Here is a 24,978-nt window from a genome sequence, read left to right on the forward strand (position 1 = left end):
TAAATAGTTCTTTAAGTGAAAATTTAATCCAACATCAAAGAAAGCAAGAAACCAAATAATAATGTAATTGAAGAGATGATTACAAAATGTACCTAAGTCACATTTTGGGCGAAATGGAGTTAGTACTTGTTTTGGACTGCCTTTACCGTCCTAAGTCACCTACCAAAATTTCCTAACTGGAAGATGTATCGAAATCTCTCTATTACGAAGCGCCTTTTCTCAGGATAGGGGGTTTTTTGTGCAAAATGTACTCAAGCCCACAGCTGCAATGAAAGAAAGACTGAAGTCCTAACAACCAATCAGATGACCCAGCTAACAGCACGTGACTACGAATGCCGCTGTGAGTCTTGTTCTTGCTAAGTTTTGCTGGAAACCTTCGTCCTTCTTCAATACTGGTATCTCATTCTTAGTAGGCAGATAGGCTAGGCCTAGTTGTTGATAGTAGTTTGTTCTGTAATCTTTGCATATGTCTGTATGTATTCTGGGATTAATGTAGGCCTAGTTCAGTGTGCAAGTTAGCTATTGTATGATTGCCTAGCATAACCAACCTTAATTTGGTTTTAGTTCATAATCATACTGTCAATACAGCATATTACATGGAGCTACTAATATTGCTATAGTATTGCCCTTGCTGGACTTACTGTTATCCTAGCATTGGGGCGAATAGTTACTTCACAAACTTGCATGTTGCTTTGTGTATGAGGTGGAAAATTGTGAAAATTACACTAAAAATTATGCAGTTTTGTGCTTACTAAAACTGCTTTCACGATAGCGCTTATGAAATTTCTTGGCCTATCTGTAAATGCAACTATGCGAAAGGCGCGTAACACCTATAAATTAAGAAATAAAAGATATGTTAACTTGAGAAGCTGTTAAGCATGTTAGCTTTTTAGCCTTACGCAATGCCTACTCTGCATTCTTACCTGTTAAAGAGGCTAAGCTCAAATATGTTACGGACCTTCTGAAGCATGTCACCGGGCCTGCACACATGACATAATTATGCAAATTAAAGTGCAACAGGCCATGCACGTCAAGGCAATGAAGATGAAGACGAAGAAGAATAAAGTTACAGTATGCCAACACACATTGTGTCCTATCTTGGTGATAAGTTAGTGATTAGTGACTTCGCATTGTTAGGCCTATTGGCATTCTTTGACACCATTTTTCCGTTTAAGTGTCTCCTGTATTGAGCATTGGGTTCTTTCCTAGAAGCCCGGCGTCTTTTTGGCCGTCAAGTTTTGCGCGCAATTTCGTTTCGGACCGCCATATCGCAAGTGGTGGCGATATGGCGGTAATTTTTATCAAAAATCACGCAAGTGGAATCCATAGCAACAGACGTTTTTTTTAAGAAAAAAGTACTTAGTCACACTTACGCAAAAAGTACCAATTATATTTTGTGAAATTTCTCAAAAACAGCAATGAGCCAGAGACTGGTTTTTATCTAGGAACAATCGTTATGGAACAGCACACAGAAATATGCCACAGGAAACGAAAATTGTTTATCCAGCTGATTCAAGGGAAAATTGAAAAACGTCAAATACTAATAGCTTATAACCGACATTTTTTGACTTGGGTACTTTTTATAATCAGCTCTTCAATTTGACGTGTTTGTAAATGTCTAATGCAAAAAATTAATTTATCGTTATTAAGACGTTACATTGCAGCATTGTTTAAAGTATAGAAATTAAAAAAGCAGTAGTTACGTATAATTATTATTGATCAAACACACTACTAAAGCAAGCATGTCCCTTCCTGTGGCCTGCTGTACATACTACAAAAACAAACAAAGACTCTTGTTGGAAAAACACGCGTGGCACATCCCACATTGGTTAGTTTCTCACTAGGCTTATGTACATCGCAAATCTAAATTGTAAAGATTATGAATTGACAAATAGCTGTATGGTACTTGGCTCTATTTAACATTAACACACGCCTTCAGAGATCTCTGTAATGTTTCCGTCATAAGGATTGCTTTTTACCACTCTACACCTTATGCACTTGCTTCTCCTTCAGTTGATGCCGATCTACTGTAAAGATCGATCGTTCACTTTTACCGGAATAAATTTAATTGTAAGTGAAAGTAACATACTTCATATAAGAAACCTTGTTTTTACAATGAATTAAATCTTAACTGTATATGTAGATCTACGAAATAAAAGAATGTGAAGATTCAATTAAGCTTTAATGTCATTTTTGAAAGGTCCGTAATTGCTGATTTATTGTACAAAAGGTAACTAACCTTTCCAGCACTAAGCCTGGACGTGGAATTTGATAGTTTTCTGTAGCACTTGTAGCGGTATTCCAATTACTGTAACACAGGTATCATTTCTGGTAAAACACCTTTTAATGCTAGTAAAATAACTTTTATTATGAAGAGGAGCGCTAAAAACTTTGGTAAAAACAAATTTAACAGTATTGAAATAACATTGCGAATGTTTAACCTGGCATGTAACGTTTAATGTTGTGGCTGGATTTACTTACAAAAGATTACAAAAATAATCTAAATTAAGAGGTAAGATATTTTCTAATTAACCTGAAAGGTGACGTTAGCTTTGAAAATGATTTCCTAGCAACATCTTTAAACAAATCCACTGTGAAATATTGTCGTACAACGTACAGCAAAAATAAAAAGAAACCTGCCAAGAAAAGAAAAGTTAAGCAATTACATGCAACGAGTAAGAGACAAGTTGCATACCATGGAATACATGAACTTAAACAGCTTTAACTTGGAAGCAATGGCAAATATTTTGTAAAGTAATGTACCTTGTAAAGCAGTTAAAATGCTAAAAATATATGCAAACACTGTAGAAACAACTTCGTTGGCGTTTTGTGTTGCTAACATTGGAAATGCGATCAACCAAGTACCCCCAAGCGTGGTAAAGAGAATCAAAGAAAGCAGCACATTTTTCCGAGTGTCTGCACGATGATTCTAAAATGCATGTATAGCATGCATAACATGCAACTGTTTGCGATTCCAACACCCTCAAATTGCTAATTATTCACTTAACAATTCATTATCGTCTGTACATCTACACTCAAGATGAATACTACGCAGGAACCAGATTCTATTTCAACAACAATAATAATTTTTACTAAAAGCAACACTAAATGTTCTTAACTTAATAACGTGTCAATTGTAGTTGTAAGTTACCTTGTTTGCATTTAGTTCCCGAAAGCACACAACACGTGCAAAAATTACAACGTAAAGAATGAGGTTGATGCCCAGGATCACTGCAGCAGGAATCGCTATTAAGTAGATTTCCACGTCTACGGACAGCCAGCATCTGCAAGTTAATTTGGCTTCAAGTTTTAAATGCCTGAGTCGTTTACATTGATTTCTTAAGAGTTTCTTGCTTACGCTTACCTCATATGATACGAGAACATTAAATTTCATTTCATATGCTTACTCTGAATCATTTCTTGTGTAGTTTTCTATGTTAACGGCTGCGACTATAGCGACAAATATTGCAGGCATCAGCCATCCCCACAGGATTGAAAAACTCACAATACGACGATTGTTAATACGGGCGCGAGCATACATCACCTGGAAGATCATCAAGACACATTAATACAAAGACTTCATAGATATTTGCTAGGAACTTATTTGTAACAGAAGCAATAACGCAAAAGGTAAAACACCTAATGCTTAAAAAATACTAGATAAAACGTTCCTATAAAAAAAAACATCGTTATACCAGAAAAATAAACTACGAAAAAATTAAGTCAGAAATAAAATATTTCGTGTAAAATTTGCTGTATATTTTCAGTAAAGTGTCGCTGTAAAATTTTAAACTTTTTTACGCATCGCTTTGGATTTGATCAATTGTAATATTTAAAGTATTTTGAACACATCAACGTAGCATGTTTTTTAGCCTTTGCATTCATTAAATAATTATTTATAATAACAATGACTGCAATAAGCTTGTTTTTATCTGTCAAACGTACAGCAACAAAATAAATTTTCACATTTGTATTGCCTTCATTAAAAGTGAGAATGACCGTAGCGAAGGTAGAATATTTACAAATATAAATAAAAGCCACATCCTATAATCGAGACCTTGTAGTCGTTATACTGTAACTACAGTAATTGAGACAAACAATTCAGCACTTATGACTTTGCTAGAAAGTATTTTTTATTTGAACGTTTTCTCAATGAGTGTTTTTGTTACAATATGGCGACATTCAGTTCCAAAAAAGTGATCGTTCTTGTTACATGGAAATGAATGATGACTTACATGAACAACCGCAATGTAAATGTTCACTCCTTCCACCATCATCCAAGCTAATGAAGAAAGCAGAGCAAAATGAATTATTACCGCTAACGCCGTGCATCCAGTAGATGGCGTTGGCAATGACGGTACCTCGCTTATGATCAGTGAAATATTAAGAATCAAAAGTGCAATTCCAAGATTGACCAAAAGAAATGCCGATCGGAATTTACCTTTAGTTCGCATTTTTCTGTAACAACATTCACATGAGAATATGCATAACTGGAGATCAAATATCTGATTTAAAAATGAGAAAAATAAGCACAAAGCAAAATTACCTACCTAACAAATATAAACGTTGTCAGCAGAATAATCAAACTAAAGCTTGAGATAGAAGATCCGATAATTGTAATGAGGTCAAGCGGAGTTGTATCGACAGGAATGACAGACTGCAACAATGAGAAGAAAAGAAATATATCGAGTTAAATTGGCCGTTAGAATATACATTAATCAATAAAATTACAAACGCTTTCAGTATAACCTACTTACAAAAAGCGTGGCGAAATTAGTAAGGTGTTTGAAACGACATTCAGCAGACAAGTTAGTAAAATTCTGGCTTAGCAAGCCTGCATTTGACCAGAAACCATTTCCAGTTTCATTCCAGAACACACATTTTCCTTCAAGAGTTGTGTTTGACGCCACGTTCTATGGAAGTGCAAAAAATGGTAGTCAAACGAAAAAAAAAATGCTCATGAAAAAAAATACTACAACATAAACTAAAATTGGTAAATTTAAAATAACTTTCCTTAAAACTTGATACTAAAACTTATTTACCGCGTTTAAGGAAAACTTCATTACAACTGGTTCATTGAGGTCGGAAACAGGCTCCGTGGCATTGACTACAGTTGCTGACAAGACGACGTCTGAACCCAGAATGTTATTTTCAGTATAAATTTCTCTTGTGTCGGTGGCTTGAAAAAGTTTGTCATCAGGAAAAGCATAGAAGCTCACTCGGTTATCTGATAACGACACAAAATTAACACAGCTAGTTCGAAGAGCGCTTACTAATTAAATGTAAGTTTTAAGCTTTCAAAATGAAACTTGGTATCACCTGATGTATCTTGCAGTGCATCTGGCGGTACTTGAATATAAGACGAAGCAGCTACACTTGGCGAGTCAAAGAATGTAATCAATTGATCGGATCTGAAACCAAGTTCATCCGGAATTGACAAGGAGGTGTATTGGAATCCAAAGTTTTTTTCTGCTTCTACCAATTTCACCAGAGTTTTAAGTCAAAATCTGCTGTTCATGATTTGTGATATATGAGCTTTGCAATTGGAAACCAAGAAATACTTGAAATATAACACATTTACAGTTTATAACCTTTACTAGTAGGTCGTACTACAGCAACGGCCACTCTGCTGTTAACTTCTTGAAACGTTTCTCCTTCATCTAATTCTACTTTTTCTCCAACCGAATCCAAAGTTTGAAGTAAACTGTTTTGGAAAATTGGAAATGATTGAACTGAAAAGGATCATTGCAAGACTTACCCTGCACCTGACTTAAATATTAAAGAGCTCTAAGTACTTTTCAGCTTGACCGCTTTGTTGAAATTGCTCTTCAGGAACATTAAGTAAGTTTCCAATAGTGTCTACAATAGCGGAGGAAGTCTGAAAAAAAAATAAAATTTTGAATTTCACTTACACACAGCCGTTTGTCTCACTAGGATTATGTAGGTTCTACATGCGCTACTATCATCAACATTGAGAATATTTGTTGACAGAAAGAAAACATTTCCTGCAAATATGTATCACATTCTTTTGGCTGTTCTATTTCTGCTTTCATTTTTTCAGTTAAGTTGTTTTTAAATTTTAAAGCGAATATTTGGTACAACGTTAAACCTCATTATTCAGTGTTTCGGCATCAGCAACATTGTTTAAAGCTTCCACAGTTGACAAAACCTCATCTAAGGTTAAATTGTCTGGACTTGAAGTTAAAATTTCAAGATTATCAGCAGCTTCTTGTCGAGCCTCCGTTGAATTGAAGCTTACGTTGGTGTAATCCTAAAGGTGCATAGATAACCATAAAATGTTTGTAAATTGTCTTATTACGATTTACAGTGATCTTTAAGTTAATAACTTGTAATACCTCAGCTGTTGTGTTACATGAGGAAATCCATTTTGGCTGGTTCCAAGTGCCATCTACATTGCATGACCTCGTACCATACGGTTTTCCAGCTGCGGTAGAAAATACTACAGTATAGTTTACCGAAGCTATTTAAACGTGCTTGACAATGCTTATTTCAAAATACTTATTTACGATTTGACGTATTTGGAGGACATTTGTCCGAAGATTGATTTTGGAAACCAGCTTGTGTTTGGGGAAATGTCACATTTATTAGATCTACACTGTTGGGGTACATCAATGTACTTTGTTGGCAGAAAACTGAAATGATCGAAACATGAAAGCGATTAATTTGGTAAGAAATCTGACAGATATTTATTCTAATTCAGCTGCGTTTCTTGCTTAAAACAGATATATTGTATAAGAAGTACATGTAACTCACTAGGATCGCATTTCCCATTTCCTGTAAGTTGATATCCAATGATACATTTGCAAACACATTTATCCATGTTAAAACCACAGCTGGCACAACCATCACAGTCTTGGTCACATTGTTCTTAACACAAACAGGTCATAACACTAAGACAAAGTTGCTGACAATAGCAGTGATAGATGTCGTTTGTATAGAGTTTTGTGATGCTATGTCAAGTTGGTTACATCAGTTAAAACCAGTTTGCAAGCCTGTATGTCTAAGACGTTTCGGAATGTCCAGTTATACAGATTATACAAGTTTCGCTTTTGTTTAAATTTGTTTCAAGCCTACCGTTTGTAGCTGTTGTTGTGGCAGTTGTGGAGCCTGTAATTCCATTAAAAACATCATACATTACCATAACTAACTTATCCAGCATTTCGAGCAGTAACTAATGAAAAGGTAAAGACGTAAACGTAGTACAAGTAGGCCTACAACGAAAGTACATACCACTTGTAGTGAAATCGGTAGATGGGCCTTCTAAAATAGTTGATTCTAAATAATTTACAGAAACTAAGAATACAACTGACTTTTTTGTGTAGTCAACGAAAATTGATAAAGTTCAGAAATAACAAGATTTGAGGGTTTTACAAAATATTTTGCGACACTAAGAAGAGTAGCAGCATACAAGGTGTGCATACAGGTATTTATGTTATTTTCTATACCTGTAAAAGTGTCGGTTGTAGACGTTATCAAATTGGTGGTACTTGGGTCTAGACAAAAAAAAGAAATCTAATCATATTTAAAAACAGATTTTACCATGATACATGAAAAATATGCAAGTAGTTTTTTGTATTTGCTAATTGCATATAAAATGTGAATTTCGCAAACATGGTAAATAAAATTGTTTACAGCCTCAATGTTTACCAGCTGTTACGGAGCTAGTAGTTTCTATGACTTCTGTTGATTTTCCAAATGTAGTAGCATCTATACATAAAGTTGATTACAGCAAAGCAAAGTCTAATTACTGCAGGTAAATGATTAGCTTAAATATGTATATAGCACATAGTCATAAAATATTTAGCAGTCAAACACGCTAATTGGCAGCAGGGTAGGCTAAGTATCAATTAAAGAATATTTTAGCTAAAGAATGAAATAAAATGAAACTCTGAATTACTGTAATATACAAACGTATTACCCGTTGTGCTGGAATCACCCGAAGTAGTTACTGTTGTATCTGTTGAAAACAAATTGAAGTACACCACAGCCTTCATGTAGCATTTGAAATAGTTTTCGCTCTTTTGTTTAAAACTGTGTAGCTTATTAACACAACTGGCAGCGTGTTAAGTAATAAATTAGGAAGAACTGAAAAGTATGACTTGGAAACTTTTATATTAAAAAAATGAAACAACACTGGTTCATTGTTTTGACAAAGACGAAATCAATGAAATTTTACTACAGTATATTTAAAATTGTGATTTTAATTGCAAACAGTATGTATAAACCTCGTACCAGTGTTTGATGTATTTGCTTGGATATAAATAAAATATCTTAAAAATCATTGCAAAATATTTCCACCTGTTTTACTTATGGCTGTTGACGTGGACAAAATGACGGTACTTGAATCTAGAAACACCAATATTAAATTTAATAAATACAAAGAATAAATTAATTTCAAACAAATCTAGTACTAATGTAATGAATTTTTTACTATTAACCCTTTATAGTAAGTTTTGTTTAATTAACGCTAGAATTAAGGTTGTCGCCATTTCAAATTATCTTTAAGAAAATTGGTTATGTTGGAAAACATCTGTTTGGGACAGTAGGTCCTTGCAAAATCACTTATGACATTAAGATACAGTATCTTAATGAAAAGCATGGATGATGTGTATATTTAGAATTAATTGGATTAATCAATACCTGTAATAAATGGATTATTCAATACCTGTAAACGTATCCATCGCAGATGTTATTAGATCGGAGGTGCTTGGATCTAAATACAAGAAACTGAATTTATATTACAAAAAAATCCAAAAAAGATTTCACCATTTATGGCTAACCACACTTCAAAGCCTCTAAATGCTGTTGAATGTTTATATCTGAAAACTGTTATAGAAATAGATGCATTTCTGCACTTACCAAATAAGTATGAAAACCAGAAGAGAAAAAACTTTGCATGACATCATTGACTTAAATATAACCATTGCTCAAATTATTTATCTCGTGACGTATTGTGCATTAGTGCTGTGCGTCATGTGTTCTTAACATGCTGGACTTTACTGCTCATTGTCATGCCACACTATTTATTTGTTTGTCGCCATCAATTATAGTGGCCGTTATTCGGTCTTGGCGCATTGTTTTTCTGAAAAGTTAGCCGCTGTTGTACCATTACGTTGTCGTGTTATGTAACAATTCAATTCCCATTTTATTCAATTTACTCTGAGGGACTGAAGTTGGTCCGAAACTTGTTAGACAGTTTCTTATAACAAACAATGATGCCTATTTTTGCACTGGTGCTTATTGCAACACTACTGTATTGCAAATTAGAACAAATTTTTGAAACATGGTAAATAAAATTAGTTATAACCACAATGCTTACCAATTGTTATGAAGCTAGTAGTTTCCGTGACTTCCGTCGATTCCTCATCTGGAGTGGCATCTATAGTACATATAGGTTAAATAAATAACTCAAATGTGTACAGTGTATTGCCATAAAGAGCAGTTGGTTAAATATATTATAATACTGAAAAAATTATATTAAACTAAGGAAAGAGTTTGAGTCTAAAATATGTTAAATAAATTACAAACTCTACAATACTCTAATAGACAAAGGTATTACCAGTTGTGCTATTATCACCCGAAGCAGACATTGTTGTAGCTATTGAAAATAAATTGAATGGTTTAAGTTTGGCAAATGTATTAATCAATGTTCTGTACAACAGCCTAGTAAGTGGAAGGAGATAAGAAGGATACAGAGGAGATAGGAGAGAATAAGAGCAGTGTATCTCAACTGATTAAGTTGATATTTAAATAAATTAAACTAGTTAACATTTTGTAATTATGATAAAAAATACAAGAGTTAAGACGGTGCTTTAATAAGCAAAAAGTGGTAAAGTAATTTTTCTATTTAGTGTGTATACTTCATATATGCAAAATAGATTTTTCTTTATTGGTGGCTGAAGACATTTCACAAATTGTCTAATGCTAATGACCATAGTACATAAAATAGATATTGAAAACGATGTAAAATAAGGAAAATAAGTTGCTTTTAGTCACGATGAATACCTTCTGGAAAGATGTTAGTAGTTTCTGTGGCTTCTGTTGAATCTTCAAATGTAGTAGCGTCTATAAATAAATTTCATTACAGAAAAAAATCTGAGTGAGCCAAACACTTAACCAATCAGTCTGGAGACTAGATTTTAAGCATGAATCGCAGCTTGTTAAAAACAAAAAAACAACTGAAAACTAAAAATTGAGAAGGTGATTGAAGTAAATTATATCCAACACTGAATTAATTTAATACATAAAAGTATTACCAAATATTTAAAATATCTAAATGTCAAACGTACTTACTTGTTAATTGCATATAAACTTGAGAACAAAGGTTTTTAATTATGTTAAATACATTGTGTTACACCCACGATGCTTACCGTTTGTAATCAGGTTAGTAGTTCCTGTAGCTACTGTTGATTCATCAAATGTAGTAATATCTATACAATAAGTTCATCATATAAGCCTAAAGAGTTTACTAGTTAAATAAAAAGCTTAAATATGTATAACATACGGTCATAATTGGCCGAAGTTTAGTGTTAACTTAAAAGTACGTTTAACCTAAAGAGTGAGTTGAAAATAAATTGGGAGGTTTTTAAAATTTGGCAAAGGTTTTAATGATGGTGCAACAGCCTTCATTGACATTTTGAAATCGTTCTTGATTTAAGGACCAACCTAATAATATCAGGGGATTAGCGCATTATTCTTCTGAAAAAGTAACCGTTTTTGTACCATCACATCGAGTTAGGTAAAAATTAAACTCCCATTCTATTCATTTTACTCTGAGTGACTGAAGTTAATGATGCCTATTTTTGCACTCGTGCTTATTGCAACACTACGGTATTGCAAATCAGAACAAATTTTTGAAACATGGTAAATAAAATTAGCTATAAGTTTAACCACGATGCTTACCAATTGTTATGAAGCTAGTAGTTTCCGTGACTTCCATCGATTCCTCATCTGTAGTAGCATCTATAGTACACACAAGTTAACTAAATAACTCAACTGTGTACAGTGTATGGCCATAAATGGCAGCTGGTTAAATATATTATAATACTGAAAAAATTATATTAAACTAAGGAAAGAGTTTGAGTCTAAAATATGTTAAATAAATTACAAACTCTAAAATACTCTAATAGACAAAAGTATTACCAGTTGTGCTAGTATCACCCGAAGTAGTCATTGTTGTAGCTATTGAAAATAAATTGAAGGTTTTAAGTTTGGCAAATGTTATAATCAATGTTCTGTACAGCCTTCCATTTAAGATTTTGAAATAATTCAGCCTAATAAGTGGAAGGAGATACAGAGGATGCGGATACAGAGGAGATAGAAGATAAAGAGAGCGGTGTATCTCAACTGATTAAGTTGATATTTAAATGAATTAAACTAGTTAATATTTTGTAATTATGATCAAAAATACAAGAGTAAACATAATAGGCCTACGACTACAGTCAAGACGGTGCTCTAATACGCAAAAAGTGGTGAAGTAATTTTTTTATTGGTGGCTGAAAACGTTTCATTATTGTAACATTATGTAAGACTTATATCATTAAACAGGCGTATGTCCAAAAAATTATGGATTTCGGAATCCTTTTTTTTGTGTCGTTGCCTTATCATATAAAAGTGAAAGTTTTATTAGTTAAATAAAAAGCTTAAATATATATAACATAGGGTCATAATTGACCGCGCTTTAGTATTAACTTAAAAGTACTTTTAACCTAAAGATTGAGTTTGACTTTGTCAGTTAAAGTAACCAACTCTGCATTGTACTTTAATATACGAATGTTTTACCAGTTGTGTTGGCATCACCCAAAGCAGTAACTGTTGTATCTGTTAAAATAAATTGGAGGTTTTTAAAATTTGGCAACGACTTTAATGATGGTACATCAGCCTTCATTGACATTTTGAAATCGTTCTTAATTTAAGGACCAACGTAATATTAGTGTTTCATATTTAGTGTATGCTTGGAATAAAATATAAGTCTTATTAGCATGGCAAAATCTCCACACCTGTTTTATTTGTGGAAATGGTCTTAGGTAAACTTTCATAAATTATCAGAATTTAGGTTGACACCATTTCAAATTAGACACGAAAAATGGTTTTGCTGAGGTATAGTTGTATTTGGGGAATTAGGTGCTTCTAAAATAGTTTATAACAAAATATGTAGCTTGGACAGCAAGCAAGATATATAAATTTAGAATATTATATTTCATACCTGTAAAAGTGTTGGGCGCAAACGTTATTAAATCAGTTGTAACTTGGTCTTAACAAAAAAAAACCAAAATCATATTTAAAAGAAATTCTACACTCACGGCTAAAAACACTTGAAAACTTCTAAATACTAAAGAATATCATATCTGAAAACTGTTATGCAAGTAGATGTTCTTTTGTGTTTCCTACTGCATTCAAACAGGAGAACCAAGTTTTTGAAACATTATTATAAGTAAAATTGGTTACAGCCATAATGCTTACCAGCTGTTACGTTGAAAGTAGTTTCTTGGGCTTCTGTAGATTCCTCAATTGTAGTAGGATCTGTACATAAATTGGAAAGCTAATTAGTTAAATAATAGCTTAAGAGTGTTTAGCGAATGATCAAGAAATATTTTTAACCTAAAGAATGAGTTAAAATTTTCTTTGTTTCAGTAAACTAATTTGAAGTATTTTAATACACCAGGGTATTATCAGTAACGCAGTTGTTGCTGGTTTAAAGTAGGTAGTTCTTTATTACTTGATGGAAATAAATTTAAAATTAATGACGTATAACAATTCAGTTTCACATCTTTTTGTATTTTGTAAAAGTTAGTAATTTTTCAAAATATTATTTTGGAATTATGTCACGTCTTTCAAACATGTTTACAGTAGCTGGTAAGATGTATATCATTAGAATCGCTGAAGACATACCGGTGACATTGCCGGTTGCAGAAGTTAAAAAATCGGTGGTGGATGGATCTGGGTAACAAAAGACTTAGTAAGTATTAAACCACATGTGGAATATTATCCTGTAAGCAAGTGCATATTTGTATTTTCCAAGTTTATATGAACACAAGAACAGTACTTCAATAAAAACAAGTTGATGAAAGACAGATGCTTACCATCTGTAATCAAGTGAGTAGTTTCTGCAGCTTCTGTTGATTCATGAAATGTAGTCGTATCTATAAATTAATATTTGTAATTACAAGTAAATACGATGAATAGCATAATTCGACTGTAACCAGTTGCTATTTCACTTGCAAATATTAAGTAGCAAGCAATTAGTAAGGTCTATGAAAAAGCTTGAAATTAGTTATACATTTTAAAGGAAATTGCCAAATTAACTCACCTGTTTTATTTGTGCCAATCGGCGAGGTGTAATCAGCAGTGCTTAAACCTAGAAAAGATATTATTAACGTAACGTTAACACATAAGTAGATGTTTCTAAAATAACTATATTTCATTCACATCAACTTATTCTGTCTGCAATTAAACCAATATTTCATAATTCTGCAGTAACGGTGCTTGTATCAGACAATATTGAAAAATGCTAATATTTGTCGTGATAGGTCGTTTAAAAATGTTTATAAAAGTGATAGTTTTATAATTACAGGTAATAAATATGATGCAAAGTACTGTATATCATTAAAATGTTGCATGTCAGACCTGTGAAAATTTGAATTAAAATTTGGCAAAAATTTTAATGATTGTACAACAGCCTTCATTGACATTTTGAAATCGTTCTTAATTTAAGGACCAACGTAATATTAGTGTTTCATATTTAGTGTATGCTTGGAATAAAATATAAGTCTTATTAGCATGGCAAAATCTCCACACCTGTTTTATTTGTGGAAATGGTCTTAGGTAAACTTTCATAAATTATCAGAATTTAGGTTGACACCATTTCAAATTAGACACGAAAAATGGTTTTGCTGAGGTATAGTTGTATTTGGGGAATTAGGTGCTTGTAAAATAGTTTATAACAAAATATGTAGCTTGGACAGCAAGCAAGATATATAAATTTAGAATATTATATTTCATACCTGTAAAAGTGTTGGGCGCAAACGTTATTAAATCAGTTGTAACTTGGTCTTAACAAAAAAAAAACCAAAATCATATTTAAAAGTGTGGCGGCCTGGGTGGCCTTTGTAATACCATTACGTCATTCTTGGAAAAGAGTTTCCCAGTTACTGATTTGAGTTAATGAACTAGCTTTTTGATAAACACTGCAATTATCGTTGGATATTTGAAAACTTGCTCTGAATAACTTCGTGTGAAAACTCCTTTTAGTACTTTACCAGGTCGCTTCCAAGAAACTGTTTCCAGCTTTAACCGAATGTAATTTGCATTGCAAACGCACTGTTTTTCTCGTTCACACGCCTTGAAATGTTCATGCCTTTTTTGTCGTATATTTCCGGCACATCGCACAATGTTTTATAAGCTCGAACTTCTGCGCGAGATGTGCGCAGACGTAAAGTTATAGACAGATGTAATACCGTACTACGGTAGTCATGGTGATTGCAAATCAATAGACATCTTATTAGCAGTGGTTTTACTATGCTTTTGGTTATGAGTAATATTGAGAAAGTGTACAGCACCTACAATAAAAGCCTTTTCTGGTAAACTGTATTTTTTATAATATAATAAGAACTTTCGGCTGTCAAAAAGGTTAGAGAATTCTAACCGCACGCAACAATAGAGTCAGATACTAATGTAGTAGGTTAACTAAGTCAATAACGTAAGCTAAGACCGATAAAACTCTGCATCTGCATCTGGAGGCATCAACTTCTACATTCTAACGACCCCAACCTCTACAAAAGAAGTTCCACACTCGCGGCTAAAAACACTTGAAAACTTCTAAATACTAAAGAATATCATATCTGAAAACTGTTATGCAAGTAGATGTTCTTTTGTGTTTCCTACTGCATTCAAACAGGAGAACCAAGTTTTTGAAACATTATTATAAGTAAAATTGGTTACAGCCATAATGCTTACCAGCTGTTACGTTGAAAGTAGTTTCTTGGGCTTCTGTTGATTCCTCAATTGTAGTAGGATCTGTACATAAATTGGAAAGCTAATTAGTTAAATAATAGCTAAGAGTGTTTAGCGTATGATCAAGAAATATTTTTAACCTAAAGAATGAGTTAAAATTTTCTTTGTTTCAGTAAACTAATTTGAAGTATTTTAATACACAAGGGTATCAACAGTAACGCAGTTGTTGCTGGTTTAAAGCAGGCAGCTCTTTATTATTTAATGGAAATAAATTTAGCATTAATGACGTATAACGATTACATGTTTTTGTATTTTTTAAAAGTTTTTAAGTTTGCAAAATTTTATTTCGGAATTATAGCACGTCTTTCAAAAATGTGTACAGCAGCTGGTAAGATGCACATCATTAGAATGGCTTAAGACATACCGGTGACAGTGCCGGCTGCAGAAGTTAAAAAATCGGTGGTGGATGGATCCGGGTAACAAAAGACTTAGTAAGTATTAAAGCATATGTGGAATATTATCCTGTAAGCAAGTGTATATTTGTATTTGCCAAGTTTATATGAACACAAGAACAGTACTTCAATAAAAACAAGTTGATGATAGACAGATGCTTACCATCTGTAATCAAGTGAGTAGTTTCTGCAGCTTCTGTTGATTCATGAAATGTAGTCGTATCTATAAATTAATATTTGTAATTACAAGTAAATACGATGAATAGCATAATTCGACTGTAACCAGTTGCTATTTCACTTGCAAATATTAAGTAGCAACCAATTAGTAAGGTCTATGAAAAAGCTTGAAATTAATTATATATTTTAAAGGGAATTGCAAAATTAACTCACCTGTTTTATTTGCCCCAATCGGCGTGGTGTAATCAGCAGTGCTTGAACCTTGAAAAGATATTATTACGACACATAAGTACGTGTTTCTAAAATAATTATGTCTAAAAAATCTGAATTACTACACATTACATAACAATATTACATAAAATGTCACTATAATGGGCGAATCCCATCTCAAAATGCTATTAAAAATAATACACGAATGCAGTTGTGTAAATAGATTTATTTATTTATTTGCGAATTGCATAGAAACATGAGAACAAAATATTTATTTAAATATTTGTTATGTTATATAAGTTACTTGGTAAAGATGCTTACCAGCTGTAACCAAGTGAGTAGTTTCTAAGGCTTCTGTTGATTCATCAAGTGTAGTAGCATCTATAGAGAAGTTGCTTACAGTTAGTTAAATTTCTAATGAGCTGAAGAGAACTTTCTAAACGCAGATGAACAAAATATCTGAAAACGTTTACAAAAATAGATGTACTTTTTGTATTTGCTAATTCGGTATGTAAACATAAGCACCAAGTTTTTAATCATGGCAGATAAAATCGCTTACAGTCACGATGCTTACCAGTTGTTATGAAGGTAGTAGTTTCTGGGACTTCTGTTGATTCTTCAAATGTATTAGGACCTATACATTAAGTTAATTATAGCAAATTAAATTTTTAATTAACTAAAAGTTTATGATGTACATTACATCATTATACTGGTTCATATCAAACCTGTGACAGTGTCGTTAACAGGCGTTATTGCATCTGTAGTGTTAGGGTCTAAAAAAATAATTTAATACATTACAGTGTTACATAAAATGTCTTGATTCAATGGCAAAAAATACCCTTAAAAATCCCTAAAAGCTAATAAAAATACACGAATGCTGATTGCATATAAACATGGGAAAATTATTTTAATGACACGATGCTTACCTGCAGCTGTAATCAAGTGAGTGGTTTCCGTGGCTTCTGTGGATTCCTCAAATATAGTAGTATCTGTGCAGTAATTTGATTATGGCAAATTAATTTTCTAATATATCGAAATATTTGACAGTAAGTATACTGAAGAAAAGACTTTTAATACGAAAAGATTTAAGCAGTTATTGCCAATACTGTATCGCAAATTTGACCTTTTTTTTAACGGAGATGGCGGACATTGTATGATATCACAAGGTAAAAACATTAGGTTAATGCCTGGAGTTTATTAGGTATAGTAGTAGTGGTAGGCTATAGCTAACGCGTTTTGGATGGAATAGGTCTCTATGGTGATTGGTAGCGGCTAATGTTTATTTCTAGCATGGCATTGTCACATATGACAGTAGACCAACATCAACTGGTGTAGTAAAGCATGTCTGTTTTAACCGCAGTTACCGGTACCGGACTAAACTGAGCTGGAGCCAACAGCCAAGAATGAAGTGTATTCAAAGTTCAGTACAAACACCTCAACGGTAAGTTAGTTAAGGCTTACTCAGCACAAAATGTTACTGTTATCGCTATAATCGTAGATATACGCTTTAATTAGATATTACTTGCGATTCACACAAAACATTCTATTTACACTTGATCGTAATACCCAAATTTTCCCGATCAGTTCTTCTATGGTGACTTAATAAGGGCCGCCGTCATAGTTCGGCGATTAATTTTCTTTTTTCCACTTATTTATAGCAATAACTACTTACATTTCTCCAATGTATTTACTAACAACCACTCTTGCCAACTTTCTCCTCTGAGAAAAATTAAAAGATTGCGTTTGAACATAGACTTCTCATGTGGTGAGAAAGTGTGCTTCGCAATAATTAGGTAACAAAAATGTCAAATTTACAGTACCTAAAATGAATACGCTATGGGGAGATGCAGACTGACAAACCACTAATATAAGCAATTGTCGTGAGAGCCATCTAAACAGATGGCAGACTTATTCATACAGTTATTGATATTGCGTGTGTAAAAATCTCTGAACCGACATATAACACTTGCTTAGATTCCTAAAGCTCTACTGAACTCTTTGGTCGATAATACTATAATCATCTGAAAGTGTACATTGTGGATAATGTTACTTTTTGCAGACTCGCCACCTTCTAAGCACCAACTATTAAACGATCCATTTCAACAAAACTAAAGCAGACTGTTTTAATATTTTGTATGAGTGAATAAATGTGACACCGATATTTGAAAGGATATGTGACACTTGCTTACATTCCTTACGGTAAGCTATGTAGGCTCAATTGATCCTTGTGGTCGCAAAACTGAAACCAACGGCCTCTAATACGGGAAGGTTCGGAATCAAGTTATGGTAAACCTGGCGAAGTAAAAACTGGAATTAAACAAATTTTAAACCCTTTAATCCTAACTGGCCCGCCAAAGGAATCAAATACCGAAATCAACTGTTTCCACAAAGGGTTCGGGATCAATTAATGTAGAAAACCAGAACCTTATTATTGCCAACCAGGCAAACCCAACGTAAAGCACAATTGCCTCCACGGCAGGGTTTGAGATTTCTAAATAAATAAACCAAAAATGAAACCGGAATTAATTGCTTTCATGGAAGGGTTTGAGACCTAAATGAAAACGGGAATAAGTGCCTCCACGGCAGATTTCAGATTTATAGGAAACAGGGAGTAATTGGTTTTACAGCAACACTTTGAAGTGAACTATCGCCAGCTACGCTGACAAAATTATTAGTGTAATCAACTGCCTCCTTGATAGGGTTGAGAACCTATTCCAAAACCTGAATCATGATGCCGAAGCAAAACCATAGCCGAACAGGCAAACCAAACTAGAACCGAATTTGAGCTTGAAACCAAAACTACCTCTACGGCAAGGTTTGGAAACTAACTACCGCCAACCAGGCCGATCAAACGGAATCAGTCGAAACTAGGAATCTGAAGCAATATAACATGCTCCCGTTGATATCGACAGCTGGGACGCTGGGACGCTGGGACGCTGGGTGGATTTCACCGGCTCTATGCAATTACCACAATCCTAAAAACTCGGCTTTGCTTGGACGCTTTCCTGCCCTATAAGCTGTACCAAGGCAGTTTTAATACCACAACAAATGATTGGTGCATTCGATCCAAGATGTACATAGATATTGTTATCTATAAATACCAACCAGACAAAAACGAGATCAAAGATGGTTTCAAAATTAAGCTGTTGCCGCAGCTTAAACACATGACAACTGACTCAAGAACACGCAACAAAACAGAACGAAACGAACAATCAGACACGTCATAATTACCACAAAATCAGCTACGCAAGCGGCGCTAATTTAAAAAAAGATTTGGCTACAATTAAGATATAAGTTTAAGAATTTACACTCTAGTTAACGCAGAGCATTTTCAGCACTTACGTAGCTCATAGGTTCGAACAGAAAACAGTTTTAAATTTTTGCAACTTTACAACGCATGACTTAATTATTGTCAAGGATATCTAGGAAAAGTTATAAAAAAAGTCAATGCGTTGGAAGTGACTTTTTTACCGTAAAAGTGAGTCACACAGATCGCTGACGAAGGAAAGCGGTTAAATAAAAAAAGAAGGGACAAAAATACCGTTGCTGTATTTACGGTTAATAAAACTGTAGTTTATGTTCTGCGGGATTTAGTTACTTTTTCAAATTTACCCAATTTCTTGAGCAAACTGACAGCGCCGCATAAACAGTCGTAAGTAAAAACGTGTTTTGACATAAGAAAACACCAAGCTAAGTTTTCATAGAAAAAAGGCGTTGATAGATCAAACAAAAGGTAACATTTTAGTCGCAAGGCCTACGCTCAACAAAACAAATCCAACTATGTAAGGTAAGCAGACCATATCATAAGTTTCCAGCTCCTTTATTGTGTTCTGTTATAAAACAAACAGTGCTGCGTGTGGGCCACAGTCAATTCGTTTTCATAGAAAACTTTTGAACACTTTAATGGGGAGGTTTAAATCGAGTGCAAACACTTGAAAGATAAATATCATATCGAAACACATTTACCCGTACGACAACAAAGTTAACGAATTTCTACTGTGAAATCTATGACAAACAAGCTAACTAAACAACGAATCAGGAGCGTTTGGTTGACTTACCATATTGGCCATGGCATTGTATGCAATATTCTTTCAATTTACGAAAATCGAGAATATAACTTGGTAAGCATTGTAGCACAGTGGAAATATGTCTACAAGTCTTCAAGGATCAGAAAAAGAGGTAATATCTATTGCAACGCTCCCAAATTTAACGTTTCATTAACTCAAGAATCTACCTACACTTCACAGCAATCAATTAAAAATCATAACAATATACAAGTGAACCTATACATTACAAGACGAAGGGTAATTGTCACGGCGAGACATATTTACAGTAAGTCACTTCTGTAGCAGTTACACCTTTTCCACCATTTCCCATACAAGTCAATGCACTTTAGCGTTAAGCTTCTGAAACTGAAAATAATTAATCTACCACTGAAAAATTGCTAATACCGTAGAAGATATTTTACTTATCGCTTGTGGACTATACTGCTCCCTTTCCTTTAAATGTTTGCTAAAAGTACAGTTAAAAGATACGCAACTCACTTAGTCCATGACCCAAATTAGCTAGTAATAAAATACAAACTTTCGCTACTACGGTATATGTCTATAAAAAAGAATTATAGTTTGAAACAAGGAAATTTTATCAGCATTTTATCGTGTTCTTCATTTCACGTACGTGGTGCTTTGCCGAAGGAGAATGAGTTTTGTTACAAATCTACTCATATAACTACGATGTACGATTTTTTGCAAAAATCGACATAGGCTTGATGTAAAAGTTATAGAAAATGCTAAAATTTTACTTACTTTGAGCAGAGCCTTGTGTCAACAGGATGACGAAAACAAAGCAAGTAAAATCCAATTTTAAAGCGATCATTTTCGTCATCTGCTTGAAACATTCAATGTGTACGTACACTGTAGATTAACTTTTGATGATCCCGTTATACTGATTGACGCGGATTCAGCTGTCTCACTTTAAAGCTATGTTCATCCGAAAAATCCCCGATGTACATGTGAATCTTTTCGTGTGGCGCCAGACGCCTTTTTTGAAATCTTGCTTTCGAACAATAGCATAACTTGACGTTCCCCGATTCTATTCACAAACGGCAATCTCTAGCAACAATAGCCACTGTTACAACACTTTTGTCACGGAGAACGAATTCAAGCTGCTGTAAAGGTCCGTTATACAAAGGTATCTTTGGTTTTAACCTTCGGACTGAAAAAAGTCACTGGCACGATTTCCCAATACTAAATAAAGAATTGACTTATAGGCTACACTTCAGCACGTTTTGCCATATACTGTATAGTGTATACCATAACAGTACTTCGGTTGTCAATAGCCTATACGTTACCATTAAACGCAATCCTTTAAAGCGATTTATATTGGTTAGTTTGCCTCAACATTTACTCGAAATAAATTTTGATACACCACAATGCTCAGCTTATCCCAAAATAGTCTTTAAATCCAAATTTCATCTCCAGAATCTATTTTCAATCAAACTTCAGCTTAACTGCCTTACCCATAAATTTTTAGGTAGCCTATGCCAGGCTTGTTTTTATTACTTGTGATTGTTAATGGAAATGAGCGAAAGTCATTATTTCGAACACGTTGACATCGGTAAGCAGACGTTGTTGAGTTATAAGTGGGATGAAGTATGTTGTTTGAACTACAAATATCATCTCATCTACCGAAATACCGTTAAATATCAGAAGTAAAATAAATACCCCCTTGCCTTTGTCGTGTCTTGGCTAAGAAACGATGAGTCAATCACTTTTTATGAGACTGCAATTTCCATAATCTTTTATGCGTCTACCAGTTATGTTCTTCTTGCGTGTGAGGCGGCATCAGAGTAATTATTTTGTCCAGGCTCAGCAGCCATTGCACTGTTTTTTTTGTCGAGAGCTGTTAGGTCCACATTTGCAACTCGAGGTGAGTAGATTGGATATTGGTAAAATATATGTTGTGTCGTTTGCGGATCCGATCCAAATTTGCAGAGAGGAAAGGATCGAGAAGGCCCCATGCAAACATGTTGCTGTTGAAACGGTCAACTCCAACGCAAAAGGCAATGAAGCCTCACGCTAACCTTACGAGCCAGGGCTTTGGTGTTACGGGGGACTGTTAGTTTGGTTAGTTTTGCAGTTTCTTCCCATATGTTGCTCCAGGCACAGAGTAGATCAAAGTTGGAGCCTTGAAGGGTGGCGGTACGTCGTAAGAAGTGACGACGTGATTTTAGTCGTTGGTGCATTAGGGGTTGCCCCTCTACAACCAGACGTTTTAAAGGGGGAGCATGCATTGTTGGGTAAGGTGGTATACAATTGTTCTCTGGACCCTCTGGCTGGGGCGATACCTGATAATACTGGCAGGAGCTTTGTGGTAATAGGGCGCAGACATACGCTGGGCATTCTCTAGTGTCGTTCGGGGCGATATCTATATCTTGGCGGCCGGTACGCTGCGGCACCAGACGGTGAGATATGTTCAGCTGTGCGATATAAGTAAGTGCATGGGCATTTGTACGGAGTACCCAGGCGCTAAAACCCTAGGATAACAGCCAGATATATCAGCAGGATGTTTAGTGCTGATAATTTGGCATGGTGGGCATCTATAAGAGCCTTTGATCAAACATCACTCTTGATTATGTAGGAAACTGGTTGTGTATGATTGGTGTCTCGTTGAGAAAGACTGACAATTGACGTCTGGTTGCTTTGTTGTTTACGTAAAAGGATATGGCGGCGGTCTAAGCCACGGTTAGTTTGACCCTCTATAATTTTAGGTGGTTATATTGTTCTACACTAAATAAAATAGCCTACAAGAAACATCGAATTATAAAATTCTTAAAATTTTATTTATCCAAACCGTCCCAATAAAAATTTTTTATTTACATAGTTCCACTAAAATAAAATGTTAGTTGAGAAGTTAGCGTAGCAAACACCAATCTTCTATGTAAATGAGTGTGCACAACGCGTATAAACAAAAGGTAAGGTTTTTGCTTTATTCAGCAAGATTTGTTGTCATCCGGTACTTTATTTTAAGGTAAAACGATCAACTAGTTTTAACTAGGGATGTACCAAATCGAACACGAATCCTAATATTAAAAACGAATATCGACCTTACTGCTTTCTCATTAATCCGAATTTTAACAGCACAATCCGGTCGAGTACTCCATTATTGTATTTACTTGTATTTACAAGCTTTGTTAATGAGACGGACCCAACGAGTGAATGTAATGTAACAAGACGTGAGTTTGTTTATTATCAAGTTCAAGTGAAAATAATAAAAAATCATTTGATCTCAAACATTTATTTAGCAGGTAAAAGGCTGCGACAGTTTTGTTGAATACTTACTCCATCTAAGGACGATAATACCTTAACGTTATCGGTTCGGATTCGCACGAATATTAAAATCTATTATTCGTATTCTCACGAATCCGAATCTTTTTCCATTTCAAACATCCCTAGTTTTAACTGAGCTTGTGGCGCAACAGTTGGTATGGAAACTACAGTACGGTTGTGGCTCAGAAAAAATGCTAAGTAGGGGAGTATTGTAATAGGAGTATTGAATAATAGTAATAATAGTATTGAAGTACACTTTGCCAAAAGCCATTACTACGTCTTTGTACTCAATTTTCTGCGATTGCTGTTTCAAAAATGAGTTTATATGACGAGGATTCGAAATTATGAAGCGGGTTATTTTCCTTCAGCAACAAACTGATTAAATAGAACCCAAGCATAACTGGGGCTTTATAAGCGGCTATGTCTATAAATCGCGGTCTTATAAAGCGGCGATTACTGTACTAGTTTTCTCATTAAATACTGATTGGAATAAAGTACAAGATGCTGCATTAAGTGCTCATTAGAATAAAGGTGTCCGCAAAGTATTGACGCTTGAAAAGAAATTGCAAAAATCGTGACATAAAGCACAAAGTGCAGTGATTTGAACAAATTGTAATGTGAATCTACTTTACACATTGTAATCTTATCTTCCATTTTAAGTCAAAGTAATTAATGGTAGTGCTTTAAAGAAATGTTACAGCGGCATACCATGGAGGACTTTATCAAACAGAAACTTCAAAACGACCACAAAGACGAAAATACATGTACAGTAATTTGCCAAACCTTGATGCACGTAATTTTATATTGCTTATAAAACTTAGGCCAATCTTTGTGCCAAAAGAAATTGGTGCAAAAACGAAAATAGTTTTCAAGTTAAAATATTTTCTCATTTAGCAAAATTTTAGGAATACATGGAAATTTAAATCAAAAAAGGTCAATGATACAAATACGCGTAAAAGTTCAATTGGGAAAATAACATATTAATTATAATTAGTATTAGTCACATAAACCGCAAGTTCAAGTAATTATGAAAGTGCGTATAAGTTAATTGAAAAATTATTAGTTAAATCCATTGTTGTTTAAACATAACATGCTATCACTTGGTGTTCTTTGGTACTTGAATTTAAGATGAAGCAGTTAAACTCGGTTCATCAAAATATATGCTCAGTTCATCTGGTTTGAAACCAAGTTTATTTGGAATCGATAAGGAGGTATATTGATATCCAATGCTTCTTTCTGCTTCTAAAAATTGGACTAAGGAAATTCAGACAGCTGGGCAAGAACGCGCTATTTTTGCAAGGGAGTGATGGAGCAGGATTATTTTGCCATAATGTAGCGTGCTCACAATTTGCGCATTTGTCTGCTAGCCTCAAACAACCATGAACGCACTTTGCAGTTGATAAATTGTAAAAGTTTTCATTGTTTTGAGACCTATTTTCACGTGATAGCTGTGCGAAAGCAAAAGCAGTGATAGGCCTATGGCTTATTTCACCAAACAATTAAGTGTAGGATAGATCCTGACTTATTTAAAACGGCATACACCGCATACCTCCTTCCATCTACTGTATGTAAATGCTGCAAAAAAGTATCGCACGGTACCTAACAAAAGTAGGGGGTACGATGGTATAAACACGATAGTTAACTCATGCATCAAGTGCGTGATGCCAGTAAAATAATTTTTTATTAAAACTTCCTGAACATATAGAATAATTCACTACTGCATTAGGTAGTAAACTGCTTTCCCTGCTCTGAACTCTCCTGGAAATCTTAAATATTTCCGAAGTAGGGCTAATGATCATAAGTTACGGGTACAATTGGGAATAAGTTTTAAATTCCAA

The 24,978-nt window shown here is 34.2% G+C and overlaps 1 protein-coding gene and 1 long non-coding RNA gene across 20 annotated transcripts; one reads left to right on the forward strand and one right to left on the reverse strand.

The window, feature by feature from the left end:
* Window positions 1-1,363: 1,363 nt before the first annotated feature.
* LOC143460521 (adhesion G-protein coupled receptor G7-like) lies at window positions 1,364-20,950 on the reverse strand. Of its 19 annotated transcripts, none has more exons than XM_076958066.1 (46): window positions 20,618-20,949; window positions 16,739-16,801; window positions 16,538-16,585; window positions 16,387-16,446; window positions 16,134-16,193; window positions 15,816-15,863; window positions 15,589-15,648; window positions 15,398-15,445; window positions 14,977-15,036; window positions 14,025-14,072; window positions 13,331-13,378; window positions 13,104-13,163; window positions 12,913-12,960; window positions 12,484-12,543; window positions 12,227-12,274; window positions 11,803-11,841; window positions 11,164-11,202; window positions 10,924-10,983; window positions 10,392-10,451; window positions 10,027-10,086; window positions 9,581-9,619; window positions 9,341-9,400; window positions 8,687-8,734; window positions 8,320-8,367; window positions 7,940-7,978; window positions 7,669-7,728; window positions 7,467-7,514; window positions 7,252-7,296; window positions 7,096-7,128; window positions 6,775-6,888; window positions 6,528-6,653; window positions 6,357-6,445; window positions 6,110-6,271; window positions 5,796-5,878; window positions 5,592-5,704; window positions 5,320-5,475; window positions 5,043-5,227; window positions 4,758-4,913; window positions 4,551-4,657; window positions 4,236-4,458; window positions 3,408-3,544; window positions 3,152-3,284; window positions 2,764-2,929; window positions 2,534-2,636; window positions 2,240-2,308; window positions 1,364-2,024 (listed from the first exon to the last, which is right to left on the reverse strand). In XM_076958066.1, the coding sequence occupies exons 1-46, from the start codon at window positions 20,694-20,696 to the stop codon at window positions 1,991-1,993; spliced, it is 3,672 nt and encodes a 1,223-aa protein (XP_076814181.1). In that variant the 5' UTR covers window positions 20,697-20,949; the 3' UTR covers window positions 1,364-1,990. The 19 variants fall into 19 exon arrangements, 18 of the variants coding, with proteins under 18 accessions (XP_076814181.1, XP_076814173.1, XP_076814200.1 ...); XM_076958058.1 differs by having other exon boundaries at window positions 1,364-2,027; window positions 20,618-20,948; XM_076958085.1 differs by lacking the exon at window positions 9,581-9,619 and having other exon boundaries at window positions 1,364-2,027.
* LOC143460616 (uncharacterized) lies at window positions 6,382-13,110 on the forward strand. The gene is made up of 3 exons (XR_013117919.1): window positions 6,382-6,687; window positions 7,344-7,444; window positions 12,871-13,110. It is a non-coding gene; the product is annotated as an uncharacterized LOC143460616 (long non-coding RNA).
* Window positions 20,951-24,978: the final 4,028 nt, after the last annotated feature.

The sequence above is a fragment of the Clavelina lepadiformis genome, chromosome 1 (assembly GCF_947623445.1).
Source record: "Clavelina lepadiformis chromosome 1, kaClaLepa1.1, whole genome shotgun sequence".
In the NCBI taxonomy this organism is placed as follows: Eukaryota; Metazoa; Chordata; class Ascidiacea; order Aplousobranchia; family Clavelinidae; genus Clavelina; species Clavelina lepadiformis.